General features: G+C 35.8%; 1 protein-coding gene across 1 annotated transcript in view; it reads left to right on the top strand.

The window, feature by feature from the left end:
* Nucleotides 1-14,278, top strand: part of CFAP54 (cilia and flagella associated protein 54) — a 115,938-nt gene that overhangs the window by 44,371 nt on the left and 57,289 nt on the right. The window contains 8 exon segments of the mRNA XM_042793417.1: nt 1,201-1,323; nt 3,479-3,622; nt 4,979-5,075; nt 8,646-8,735; nt 9,860-9,986; nt 10,868-10,979; nt 11,939-12,087; nt 13,664-13,894. Coding sequence (XP_042649351.1) covers nt 1,201-1,323; nt 3,479-3,622; nt 4,979-5,075; nt 8,646-8,735; nt 9,860-9,986; nt 10,868-10,979; nt 11,939-12,087; nt 13,664-13,894 — 1,073 coding nt within the window.

Genomic DNA, 14,278 nt, shown 5'->3' with positions numbered 1-14,278 from the left:
TTCAGACATGTTCTGCTTTCCAGAAGCAAGCACCTTATCTTTGAAAACAGAGTCCCTGAATCTTTTCCTGCCATTTCTGAAGCAGCAGATGTGGTTTTTAGATTCAGAAAGGATACAGTAGAAACATGCAACTTTCTTCCTCTAATTAGGTAGTTTTGTCAGGGAGCAGCAGTAAGAGCATATTTACTCTGTAAGGAGGAATGAGATGACTACAGTGCAGGCAAGGAACAGACTAGCAGCATCTGAACATGGCAGACAGAGCAGGGTGTTGGTAAGAGGATCCACCGAGAGTCCAGAGAAGGTGAAGTTATTGGGCTGACCCATTGTCTATCCAGGAGAAAAAGTCAGGAGCTGTAGGAGTTGGAGCCAGAGACTGGAGACAAGGATACAACACAAGTCCAGGGTCCATCCAGGAGACAGAACCGAAGACCAGCACACCAGTACCGTAGCTCAAGCAGGGACTGAAGGCTTGTTCCTGAGCTTAGTTGGGACTCCTAGGCCCTGGACAGAAGGTGTGAGAGGAGGCCCCAAATGAGGCTGCTCAGGGAATGACTATTTGGGCAGTCAGAGCCCTGAGAAGTTTTTAGGAGTGTTAAAAAAAAAAAAAAAAAAAAAATCAATTTACATACAGGGATAGTCTCTTGCGTAGGAAGTCATTGGCCGTGATAACTTACTAAAGGTACAGCTAGCCACTGGAAATGGCTCCTGTTTCAGATTTCCTAATTAAAGGGAAAAATAAAGTATTTGCATGTTCTTTTGATAGTCAAAAATGGGGGAAAGAAGTCTTTTATTTTTAGAGCATACTGGAAACACTTTTCTTTCATTTAAAATTCTGACCAGCTCGATATATCTTTAAGTAGTCCTCTACTAGGAGACTAGGAGTATGTCATCTTACTGCATTAAGCATTCTTTGATTTCATGTTAATTAAATCAGCAAAATATCCATCATGTATCTGTAATTTAATATCTGTGATTTTGTACGAACATGTCATTTATTCCAAAGAGCTGTGGTGAAATCCTGACACTGTTAAATTCAACGGAAATTTTGTTACTGGCTTTTGTAGAGCCAGCATTTCATCCTATCTGTTAGATTTCAAAGTATTTTCAAAGTTTGCCATCAAATACAATAGGTTACGTGGAGGTACAAGCTTGTAAATGTGTTCTAGACTCCAAACTTTGTTTTAACCTTTGTATTTACAGATCCTCATTAAGTGCTTGGCTGTCCTTCAAGAAATTCCAAGTGCCGCTTTGCAGAAGAGACAAGCAGGATATTATGAGAGTATTCAGCATATGATAGCTTGTGCTTCATTTTATACAGCAAAGGTATGGTGTGTGTTACTGTGCTTACAGCTTAGTTTAAGGTACAGCTCTTGTCATTTAGAGAAAAAAAAATATTTAGTAAGCCGGCCTTCAGAGTGGTATCTTAGAGAACAGGAACTCTTAAATAGTAAAGGTATAGAAATATTTATTAATATATTTGTATCAGTGAATTTTATATAATAAAGACATTTTGACTTCTTTAATAGAATTGAGAATTTTCATTTGTTCAGAAAATTGGCTGTGACTATTAGTCCATGACATTAAATCTGTATTGTATATCACTGTGTGTATTTTTACATTTTTACATTTAAGGTAGTACTATTTTTCAATAAGGCCTGTATGTAATATATAAATTTAGAAGCTTATTTACTGCAAATAGGCCATATTTTAGTTTTAATAAGGTTAGCATATCTGGCTTATTTGCTAATTAGATACAAGAGACTTCATACTATTTAGTCCCACATGCTGTCAGGAACATAAACACCTAGACTTTTAACTACAATACATATCTTCAGATCACATCTATGATCAGATACTCAATCTAATTTTGTGAGGTAAGGAGAAACGTGGTACCTGTAGGATTTTTTTCCTCAGGTATGGAGACATGCTAGAGTTAAAGTACCTGGCATGATAAATGTATGATGCTGAAAAAGTCAGCTTTCCTTTGGCTCTGAGTACGTGTCAGCTAAGAGCTCATATGGAAGCTGAGCTGTGGCTGATGCTTTGAGAGATTTCTCTGTGTTGGTGATCCCTCACCCCAGTCTTTACAGGAGCTGGATCGCTGTGCTCACCTCACTAGATCAGATCAGTGTCACATATCCTTAAAAGTGCACTGCAAGAAGAAACAGTTTTCATTCTTTCTATAAAAATTAGTATTTTAAGCCTTAACATTATATTTTCAGTATCGATCAGTTATTTCATGGCTGTGAGGGCAGTGTCAGGGCATGGTGAGGGCTGGGGAGCCAGGAGCCAAGGGCACAGGGCAGCACCCGGCATTGGGGTTCAGCCAGGAGTCTGGATCATCAAGCGGGTTTGTGCTGATGAGGCAGGTCTGAGCTGAAGCTGGGAAGTCAATCCACAGGTCAGGGTCAGACCTGGCGAGGGTAGCTGGGGTCAGACACAGCCCAACAGGCTGGTCCATTGTAATAATGGGAGCAGTCTGAGGTCACGCTGAGGAGTTAGTCCAGACCAGTCAGGTGTCCAGACCAGTGGATCTATCGCCAGGCCCTGACATGGCTTGGAGCATGCTGGAGACCAGCATTCCTGCCCCTTAGGAACTGGCAGGGACTGTAGGCTCAGGCCTGAGCTGAAAGGGAGCTCCTGGCCCCATGGAGGGAAAACCCAGGTGGAGGCTATCAAGACCAATAAAGCCTATTAAGAACCTTGAAAACTTGAGATAGTATTGTTGGATTCCCCAGATAAATGACTGTCTGCTTGTACTGCTGATTTTTTTTTTTTCATTAGAAGTAGCTTTTCAACAGAATAGGATACAGAATAGCAAACAGAATGAGTAAATTGCAAATGCTTCTGATTAATCCATGGTATATGGTTTTCTGTTGAGTTACAGTCAGGCCATGTACTGTATTTATCGTAAATTAATCTATACACTTATTTTCTAACCCAAAGACAAACATCTTAACATGAAGTTACCTTTCATGCAGTAGAAGCACTTTGGCCTTTAGAGCTCTATCTAAAGGAGATAAAGCCATCTAAAAACATTTCCTACACTGTTCATTTATAAATTTCATAATTTAAAAAATAAATTTCACCACTGCTTTCACTAATGCAGTTGGGATTTTCAAGTGTTCACTTGATACCAGAGAGGTAAATGAGGATCATTTTGTTAGCCTTTATATTCTTTGATAGCAGTACTGCTTGAGAACAGGCAGAATGTCAATCACAGCAGTAGCTACTTCTGGTTAAATCTTTTTATTCTCTGGGGGATAGGTTAAGCAGAAGTAGAACACATAGATAACATATCTGCAATTCCAATTATTTTACAGGTCTATAGTTCTGTTTTTTTATAAAAGGATACTTAAGTATTGAGTAATTAATTTCTATTTATAATATTCATGCACTTTGACAATTATAACTAGACAATAATGAAACATTACATGTTATGAAAAACAAAAATACATAACAGATGATTCTTTAATAGGTACTACGTTCATGGAAAGAATATGAACTAGCAGTAATTATTGTTAACTATGGGAAAAAATTGTTGGATTCCTCACCAATAACCTCACCCTGCCTGTCAGGAGCTGTGAAAACTGAAGAAAGACATACTAACAAAGAAGTTAAAGTAATTGCTCCTATTTTTACTTCTTGTTTTCTCTAAATAACAGTATTCTATTATTTTGAAGACTACATTTATTAACTTTTTGTTCTAGAACTGATTGTATGGAATAAGAGTTTCCTTGTAGAATAAGAGTTGCAAAAGTACAGCTGAGAGGCTTCTATTTAATTGTAGCCATCTTTGTTAAGACTGGTTGCAGATTGCAGTAGGTACAGGGTCTCATCTTGTTGAGCTGGAGATGGGATAGCAATATTATAGTTCAGAGCCATGAAGATCCTGCTGATATTTATACAAGCATCCCTAACTGATCATCACATATAGTTTCCAGAAAAGCTTTATTAGACAGTAAAAATAATTAAAGAACTGCATAAGAAGAGCAAAAATATGCTAAATAATGTAGAAACTTAGCCTTTCATTTTGTGTAGCAGCTGCTTGATACTGAGTCATAATAGGAAAGTAACTTAGGAATTGTGTAGACTGAAAAATATTTCTCAACGGAAGAAGAACTTTCAACCTCAAAGACCTTAATACTTAAATTCCAAAAACATGCAGCAGGCTGTGAGGGTTTCCTGCAACTTAAAGCGTAGATTCTCCTACTTTTCTGCCTGTTTTTTCTTTAAATAATTTTAGAAGAGATTTTACTGGAGAAGAGATCTGAAAAAGAGGTAAAAAAGTAGGAATAATGAGAGAGGGAGAAAGGAAGAAGTGTGAGCATGAAACTGAGATCTGTTAGAGAGAGGGACAAAAAGTCAATCAGTTTACAGGGAATGATTTCTCTAAGAAAATTTATAGGACACTGATAGGATCCAGGATGAAATTTTCTCCATTGTTTATTGATGAGTTTGTGTTAGCTGCTCCCAAGTTCATACTGGAAAAGGAGAAAGGAATCTAAGATCAAAGGAACAGTAGAATATCTTGAGCCAAATAGGGCTGACTGAAAATTACATTGTCACCAAAGTGAAAAAAAAGAACAACTGTCTGTCCAGAGGAAGATTTTGATTTCTGTGGGCAGCATGTAATGTAAGAAAAGATTATTTTTTCTGGAAAACAACATATTTTGTCAATCTGTTCAATTTTGTTGTAGTAGCATGTGGAACTTCCCTAAAAATTTATTTAGTGGCAGAGCAACTCCACTCATTCCATTGGAGATCAGTCAAGAATGAATCATGGCCAGGGTTTTGAAGCTGTACTAAAAACAATTTATGAACAACCATTTTATTTCTATTGAAAAGAAAAATAAGACAGTATTGATGAGATTTTTAGGTATAGAAGAGTTGGGATCTGACATAAACTCCACTATTGACTTGCTGGTTTTAGTTAGGTAAAAGCTAAGTTTTCATAACTAAGTATTGGATATTTCAGACCACTTTTGCAAAGACATCCTATTTGGCTGCAATGGAAAAAGCAACAGAAAATCTAAATGCTCTTGAATCACATCTCCTCAGACTGACAAAACCAGGTGGGTGTAGTAGTAAAGCACTTCCTACCTTTTTCTATGGAATTTTCTATGGTTTATTTGTAAAAGTTATTTACCTAATAAATACTTTTATTTCATATATCTTCCATGATAAATCAGCCAAAATCATGATTTCAGAGATCTTATTTGTATGTGGTAGTGATGTGCATAATGACTTCTATTCATCTTTTTCATAACTGCCACCAAAACACTAATTTCTTCTTAGGAAGGAACGGTCATTTTTGTTCTATTCTGCAAATATATATAAATTCTCCCAATCTGTGTAAATTGGGTTCCATGTTATTTAGGCTTGCGTTATCTTCCTATATCAGAAAATGCAGTGGCAAAGAACATTGTCCATTTATAGCATGCCTTAGTGTCCTACCAGTGCTAGTAGTAATGACAACTGCAGGAAATTTTAGTGGAGAAAAGGCTTTCTGAAGAAAGCTAACAGAAATTGTCCTTTTTGTAAAGGAATTGCATGTATACTAGCATTTAACTACCTTGTAACTCAGGAATTAATATATCAACTTTAGAATATCTTAAGAGTTTGGATTAAGCACAAGAATTTTCAGGCTAATAGTTTTGCCAGTTAGGTGAATTAATAAGTAGAGCTTATAGAGGAAGTATGATTAGAATTTAAAACACAGAGCCACTACTGATTTTTTTTTCCCATTATGTTTACATGTCATCTTGCACTCCTTGGAGCCTGGATAGAATCATAAAATAATTTAGGTTGGAAGGCATATATTCCAACCCCCTGTTTGAAACAGGTACAGTTAGATCAGGTTGTTCTGGGACTTGTCCAGTCAAGTTTTGAACCTCTTTGAAGACAGAGATTTTGCAACCTGTATGGGCAACCTGTTCCAGTAGTTGACCACTCTTCTGGTGAAAAAGATTTTCTTTATATCTATTTGGAATTTTATGATTACCAGCTTCTGTCTATTGCCTCTGTCATGGTTTAACCCCAGTCAGCAACTAAGCCCCACACAGCTGCTTGCTCCCTCCCCACCAGTGGGATGGGGAGGAGAATTAGAAAGGTAAAAGTGAGAAAACTCGTGGGCTGAGATAAAAGCAATTTAAAAGGTAAAGCAAAGGACACACACACAAGCAAAGCAAAACAAGGAATTCATTCACCACTTCCCATGGGCAGGCAGGTGCTCAGCCACCTCCAGGACAGCCGGGCTCTGTCACATGTAACGGTTACTCGGAAAGACAAACGGCATCACTCTGAAAGGCCTCCCCTTCCTTCTTCTTCCCCCAGCTTTATATGCTGAGCATGACATCATATGGTATGGTATATCTCTTTGGTTGTTTGGGGTCAGCTGTCTTGGCTATGTCCCCTTCCAACTTCTTGTGCACCCCCAGCCTACTTGCTGGCAGGGTGGTGTGAGGAGAAGAAAAGGCCTTGCCTCCGTATGAGCACTGCTCAGCAATAACGAAAACATGTCTGTATTATCAACGTTGTTTTCAGCACAAGTCCAAACCACAGCCCCATACTAGCTACTATGAAGAAAATTAACTCTATCCCAGCCAAAGCCAGCACACCTCTTGCACTATCAGTAAGGACAGTCTGTCTCCATGTTCTGTTTTCCTCCTATTAGGTGTGTGTAGACACCTCTTAGTCTTGTCTTCTTAAGACTGAATAAGCCCAATTCTCTCAGCCTCTTGCTTTGTCATGCACTCTAGCTCCTTACCATCTTGGTGGCCCTTCGCTGGACTTACTCCAGTATGTCAGTGTCTCGTACTGCAGCATCCAAAAGCAAACACAGTAATGTAGATCTGGTCTCACAAGTGCCAAATAGAGGGGAATAGTCACTTCCCTTGACCGGCTGGCTATGCTGTTTCTAATACAGCCCAGTATGCAACTGGTCTGTGCTGCAAGAGCACGCTGCTGGATCATGTTCTAGTTATTGTCCATCATCTCTGTATATGCGTTTGTCTTAGAAGAGAAAGCATTTCTGTAATAAATAGGATAAAGAGTGACACAAAAATTCCATTCATCTGTGCATCGATCCTTCTGTTTTTGCTGCTGACATTGATGCCTGCAGTCCTGCAGAACAAGTTACAGAATGAATGAATTCTGTAAGTTAATTGAAGATTACACTGATTACTTAATAAAATGATGTTTCATTCTGACTTAGTAGAAAGTTAAATTAATGGGCTTGTCAGTTAGAGAAGAACGTATTTTCAGTAACGGGCGAATACTTGACAGCTGAAGTCTGCTAGGTTGCTGAAATAGCATATTCAGCAATAAGTTTCAGGATACAGATTGAAGAAGAGTCTTTTGCTGAGGTCACGCAAAACAAATAACAAAGCTTACAGCTGTCCTTACAAATATATAAGTGGTTTAGGAGAATGTGCACACCTGTAGGGCATGCTATTAGAAATATTTTAGAAAAAACCTTGTTATAGAAAATCCTTAGAAGTTGATCAATGCTTAGCATTCTATTTATGATTGTCTATGAGAAAAATGAAAAAGAGCTGAATCTGCCTCTTTCATAAGAAACTGAGAAAACTAAAATATTTCATACACATTAAATTCTGAAACTTCAAATGTTTTCCCATTTAAACATTTTTGGGAGATATTGTTTGTGAAAATGTTCATTTGAAGCAATGTATTTTGAACTTGTCAAATAGGAGAGTACTAATAAAGGGTTTGACTCGTCCTAAAAAGAAAATTTAAAAAAATCTGCTTGTCCTGCTGGCTGTCCTATTTAATTGGACATTATTTGCATTCAGCAGACTTCAGCTGACTGCTACCACTGAAGGGTGTAGCTATTGATCCACTATCACAACTGGTTGTTCCAGAGTGCATTTTTAACCTCGCTTTTTTCAGGGACTAGTTTCATTGATCATTTTCAACCACAGAACTTGCCTAAGCACAAAATTTGTAGGTCATGTTTCTTTATTAAGGCAAAATAGCAACTAGCACATGTAACATTGTTCTGACGTTCATCAGCTGATAATGCAGTTGTGTTTAGGTCAGAAGCTTGAATCCAAGTTATTGGTCTCCTTTATATTATAGATGCTATTTATATCTATATATTGTATATATTATTTACACCTATATCTAATGTATTATTTATAGAATATAAATATAATTGTATACATACATTTATATAAATGCATAGGTGAAGAAAAAAAAATCCATTTACCTACTTGCACTATCTATATGCTAAACATGTTTGTAAGCAGTAGTCACTAGTACCATCATGAGCTCAGTTCATGCTGTATAGCTTCAAATATATTTTTGGACATATCCTTACTGAACATCCTCCTCCACAGATGATTTGTATGGACCTTTGTTAGACCTCTGATGAACTCCAGACATCTTGCTCATTAGTCTAGTAGCTGGAAGTTCATCAGTCACATCTGTAAGCTCTTCATTATTTAAGTGGAACAGCTACTTATATTAGAAGAATAGAGCAAGCTTCTGAATTTCTCTCTGGATGACAGTGAGAGATTTAAAAGCCAAGGGTCTTTCTAGTCGTCAGTTATGATTTCAGGTAGAGTTTCTATCATACACTGTCACTGCTTGTCATAATGGATTTAATTTGGTTATTGATGTAGCTCGCGGATCAGAGCTTACAGGACAGGAAGATCCTTTGTTCCTCTACCCTGTAATTTCATGTTGGACATCAAGTAGTGCGTATCGAGAAGGTAGGATAATTGGTGTTTATTTTACTTGAGAAAGTTGCCAGCAAAGCTATCTACTTGCTTAGAATAAGCTCTTGGAAACTTTCTCTTTATTTTGTTCTCAAATATACAAAATCAAGTAGAACATAGCTTAAAAGAAGTTCTTAACACAGTCACATTTAGAAGTGTATTAAATACTTGTAACAAATTATTTTAGATGTTGATATTAAGTATAGAAAATATTAATATTTTAAATAATTTAAATAATGTTTATTTTCTAATAACCTTAAAAATGAGCTCATTTTTTAAAAGTTGTGTAAAGTTTTCAAAGATTCTGTTAGTGTGGAATGTTCTTTTTAAATTGAGATACCCCATTTCCACATTAAATTATATTACTGAAAGAAGAATTCACAGAAGTCTGAGTACACTTGCGTTTTTGAAATAGCGTTTAAGATTCTGGTATGTGGCCTTTGCCACTACCTTATTTTTTTCACACTGGTGTTAAAAATAACAGTGGAGCCTAGCACGTAAAATCAGCATAGCTTTCAGATAGGATAAATATTTATTTATTTCTTTATGGTAAAAAATTATGAAGACAGCCACACAGTAAAAGCAATTTGCAAACAAAAAATTGCCTAAAATCTAGACAACACAGCTCCACTGCTGCAATGAGAACTTTGTGATGCTTATACACTAATGTGACTATCACTGAGAAGAGCAACCTAAATTAATAGGATGCAGTCACTTTGTGTATATAATCACTTTATTGTTGTTTTCAGGATTTTCAGGCATGTGTACAATTAGGAATGTGGAATATTGTTATCAAATATTTTTGCACCATGTACTGTATGGTACAAAAGTAGTTCCAAACCTGTTTCCTCCAGCCCTAGAATGTTTGTCATTGTAGGAGTGTAAATAGAGTGAATTTGTGATGCTGGATGCCTGGTCACAAGAAGAATTATTTAGCAACTGCTATTGTGTATAATGACCTATGTGATCTTAGTATCAGTATGCCTTTTCTTCATCAGCATGCAACATGACAGAAATATGTGCTTTGAAACATGCATAGCTGTACTTATAGCTGAATTCAGGAACCTGTTACAGCATAAATACAAAAACTGTGTTAATTATTTGTTACTTTATTGCAGTGATGAAATTCAGAAAGAAAGCACGCTTTCTTGAGTTCTTTGTTCAAGTTTTGCACAAAATCCTGAATGAAGAGAAGTTTCAATTTGTTCTGGAATGGGCAGGCAATGTGCAAGTTTACTTGAAAAGGTAGATCTCTATTACAGTAGTAGTGAAAAACTAGTACTTAGGTTCACCAGTGTCACAGTTACAGAAAGACCAGTAAATTGTACCTGGTAGAAGACCCATCTGGAGCCATTTCCAAGGCTCCTAGTCCACAGAAGTTCCATGAACACTGTGGATTATATAGCTACATAAAATATTGTATTGTGACCTCATTATACATGGAGACTTCTCCCTTGCCTGTGTCTGTTCAAAACTGCCATCTACCATCAGCAATTTCCAGGATTTTCCTTTTCACAGATACCACTTGGTAATATGGCCATTTGTCATATTATTATGAGGCAGTGGCATAACGTAGAAAAGTGTGATGGGTTAAATCAAAAGCGAACTGATCAGGGTCTACTGTAGTGTATAAAAAAAATTCTGTACTGAACATAAGTAGAACCAAATTGTAGACACTTACCTAAAAGAATCCCAAAGAAATTTGACTATAACTCCGTTAAAAATTCACACTAGTATTTCTACAATTTGAAAGGCAAATAATTGATGAAAAAGAGATGTATTTTAGGGAACTGGAATTCCTGTTACAAAAGACCAAAAATATTGGTCATGAAAAAGTTCTTTGCAGAATTCCATAGTATAATTTGGCTAATGAAGCAAACTGTTTTGCTTTGCTAGGATTTAGGAAGGTGAGATAATTGTTATCTGTAAATTCAGATTTCTATGATAAACCTTGAAAGCGACCACTTCACATTGTCTGAAGTGGAAGAAGGAAAGAAAACCTGCTGAATTTTAATCTCCCAATGAAATAGGAATTGCATGTGCTCTATGTGTTTCCAGAGATTACCTTTTCACTATGAAAGGAGTTTAACGTGATGATGATGATTTTAACATTATTTGTTTGTCAGGAGGAACAACCGCATTCTCTGTATGGATGGAATTTCAACACAGGAAACAAGTTCTCCCACTCTGCCAGAAGGCACGGATAGATACACTACAGGAGTTGTGGAGTTTCAGAAAGTGAGTTTTATTTTGAAGGAATCATGTGTGTCTTTACTGGGCAGCAATACCATAAGCACAAAAATAAATTTTTAAAACCTGTCTCATAAAAACCTTTAGCTAGAGACATACTCAGCTAGATACATACAATTACTAAAATTTGGGATATAAACAGTAGTCCTCAGCTCACCACTGCATTCCTAAAATCAGGAAGAGAAGTTGGCATTGGATTTATCTGAAAGACCAACACTTATGAGGAATTTGAGATGAATCAGAGTAATGCATTCCAAAATCAGTGAAAACTTACCTTTCATCAGTTTCCCTTAAAAAAACCAGAATGTTAATAGGAAATGCCTTGGATACCATCACATTAAGAAAAGTAGATCAGTTTAGTCCTTTCTGTACAGTATGTAGTACTTAGACTTTTTCATGAGTAGTTGTTCATGATTAACTCCTTGTGCAGATACTCCAATTCACAATGAATTCTTTTTGTTCAGAATTATTTTAAAATCAATTTTTGCTTTTATTGGAAGGTAACACTAATCTTAATGGGTTTGTATTGTTTTGGAGGAAAAATTTTCTCATAACTCTAGTAATGCTACAATACTGCTAGCATCTGAGATAGATAGAGAAAGGGTTTACTGATTCAGTTTTTGCACTGCATAATTTTACTATTTGTAATAATAAGAAAATAGCTATATTTTTATGATGAAAACCACTAGTATATGAAAGAAAATATTTGGGGACCTGGCAGGCTTCTTAGTGTCATGCATTTGACACATACCTTCCAGAAAAACTGTAAAGCTTTCTGGAATATTAAACATTTCTTTTGCTGTCTTATTTTATAAAGCAGTTCCAGAATTCATTTTCTCTTCTGTTCTGTTCCTGCATAAACCAAACTGGTGTATACCTCAAGTAATTGATAACGTAAATAAGTATTTGAAGTGTATTTAAGATTTTCACGGAAGATTTTTTTAAAGAATGTGGAGACCTCACCTTTAAAGAAATCAGAGGCATCAACTTCAAAGAAACCAAGAAAAGAAGCCTCGAGTCCTATTCGAAAAAGGCAGACTCTCAGACAGTATTTAATGAAACATCCAAACATAATGAACTCTCCAGAAGCACAAAGGTAAATGAACATAAGTTGTCAGGTTCATATACAGAACCAAAATTTTTTGACTGAGATTTAGTTTACAATTAAGTGTGTATTTCAAAACTTTTTTCTATCAAAGGGATAAATTTGTGCACAGTCCACTCATTTTTCTGTTTTAGTTTGGTACAAAATTGGCTTCCACTCAAAAGAACAAAATCTATCTCATATTTCAGAGAATAACTGTTGAAGATTTTGAAGTCTTAGTATTAATAATCAAAGACTGTATTTCAGCTGTGTTAACTTGAGCGTGTTGATTCATCATGGTGGATAAACTATGTCAATCTGCGTATTCTAATGCTTTTCAAAATGTGTTGGGGAGCATACCTGTTAGAAGTCTAATAAAGAATGTGTATTTGTTCCTGATGTTCAGGTAGTTTCAGAGTGATTTTTGCCATCCTTTTGCTGGTATTTTTGGATTATCTGTTCTGTAGCTTTTAGAAAACTGTTTCTTGATAGAAACAAATGAAAATAAATTCACCTCTTCTTTTGGCAGATAATTGCATATATCTGGTTAACTCCCTAATAATAATAATACCTTCTGACCTAAAAGAATTTGTAGTATTCATTACCTGGTGCTTTGGTCACTTATGCTCCCAGCAGTTAGCAAGTGGAAAACTAGAAATATCTGAATCACATAACTGATTCTGTAAGCGTTCTAAATAAAGAACCTCAAAAAAGACTTCTATACACTGTCTTCTAAATGTTTACCTAAACTCTCCTTTTTTGCTCCTTGACAGAAAAAAAAATGCTTTGCTTAACATGATTTTCATGGCTTTAAGTGAAAGAATGGATGTTTAACGTATCTAAGGCTTTTTGCCTTTTCAGCTACTCTTTTGTGTCTTAATAATATTGCTGTATAATATAATCAACATTGCATATGGTATACTGTACTGTCCACATTTTAAAGTTGGAAAGCAGGCAGAAAAATAATTTAGATTGATAAAGGGATCACTTTACAGTTTATAAAAAAGGGAAAATGAGATTCAATTTGACTACAGCATTGTATGTGTGCCAGGTAATACAGAATTGTTTGATCTGTCAGAGAAACATAAAAAATATCTATGGCTGGAAATTAAAGCCAGCATTGAAATTTGAAATAAAAAATTTTCTTCGCATTGAAGATGATTAACTACCAAAACACAGCAATAAAAAGTATGTTTCAAATTTATGGTATAACACTACACCCTCCATCTCCTGAACAGACTGTGTGAAACACACTGTATTTGCTATAATAATCTCATTGAATGGTTAAGGTACAGATAACTTCAAACACAGACCTAAACTTTTTATAAGTACTAAGAGAAATATCTTATGGAAGTTGGTCAAATGTAAGATAGGATCTAGTGTGCTAAGTGCACTTGAAGAGGGAAAGCACAATTGATTTTCCTGACTGCAGCAAAAAAACCCTTTTGCGAGAAATATGTCATATGCTTCTGAGCTAATACGTCTGAATATGCAATGGTATATTTCTGTGTATCTTTACCATGATTTTCTTTTCTAGAGCTTCAAGAAAACAGTTTATTTTTTTGGTACTTCATATATTTTCGTTTAGGAAATGCAAAGAAGAGTTGAAAAAAGTAGCTCGTAACACCTTAGTGGTACTGCTGAAACCAATTGTGAGTAATTACTTAAACTGGAAGAGGTTTCATCAAATGTGCCTTGAAGAGATGCCCTGGAGGTCTCAGATGAATATCTATCTGGCGGTTGCACACTACAACTTATTTAAAAAGAAACTGGAAGAGCAATATAACATTGGAATTTGTGGTTCACAGCATCTGGACAGGTACACCTTACTGCATTATCAGTGATTGCTATTAATACAGGTTATTGTGTTATCGCCATTTATGCAAACAGATCTGAATTACAATATCATCTGTTAGTTTGTCATATGAACAGTTCAGCTTCCAAATTCAAAATGTTTTACTACATAACAAGTTTTACTTTCTATCAAGTGGCCAGTGACATGCACATTTTTGGTCGCTCACTTGACTGGTCAGATGAAAGTTTTGAAATAGAGTACACTGTGATATTTTTTGGTTCCTTATAACTTTTGGCTATCATTCATTATTTCTGATTCCTAAAGCTGCCAGAAAGTAATCAAAACTCACTTTTTCAGAAACTGAATTTTGTGTGTATATAAAAATTATTTTTAATACTATATGTGTTT

This window comes from Tyto alba, unplaced genomic scaffold (assembly GCF_018691265.1).
Source record: "Tyto alba isolate M040663 unplaced genomic scaffold, T.alba_DEE_v4.0 Super-Scaffold_2, whole genome shotgun sequence".
In the NCBI taxonomy this organism is placed as follows: Eukaryota; Metazoa; Chordata; class Aves; order Strigiformes; family Tytonidae; genus Tyto; species Tyto alba.
Note: the sequence above shows the minus strand (reverse complement) of the source record. Positions and strands in the feature narration are given on the sequence as shown.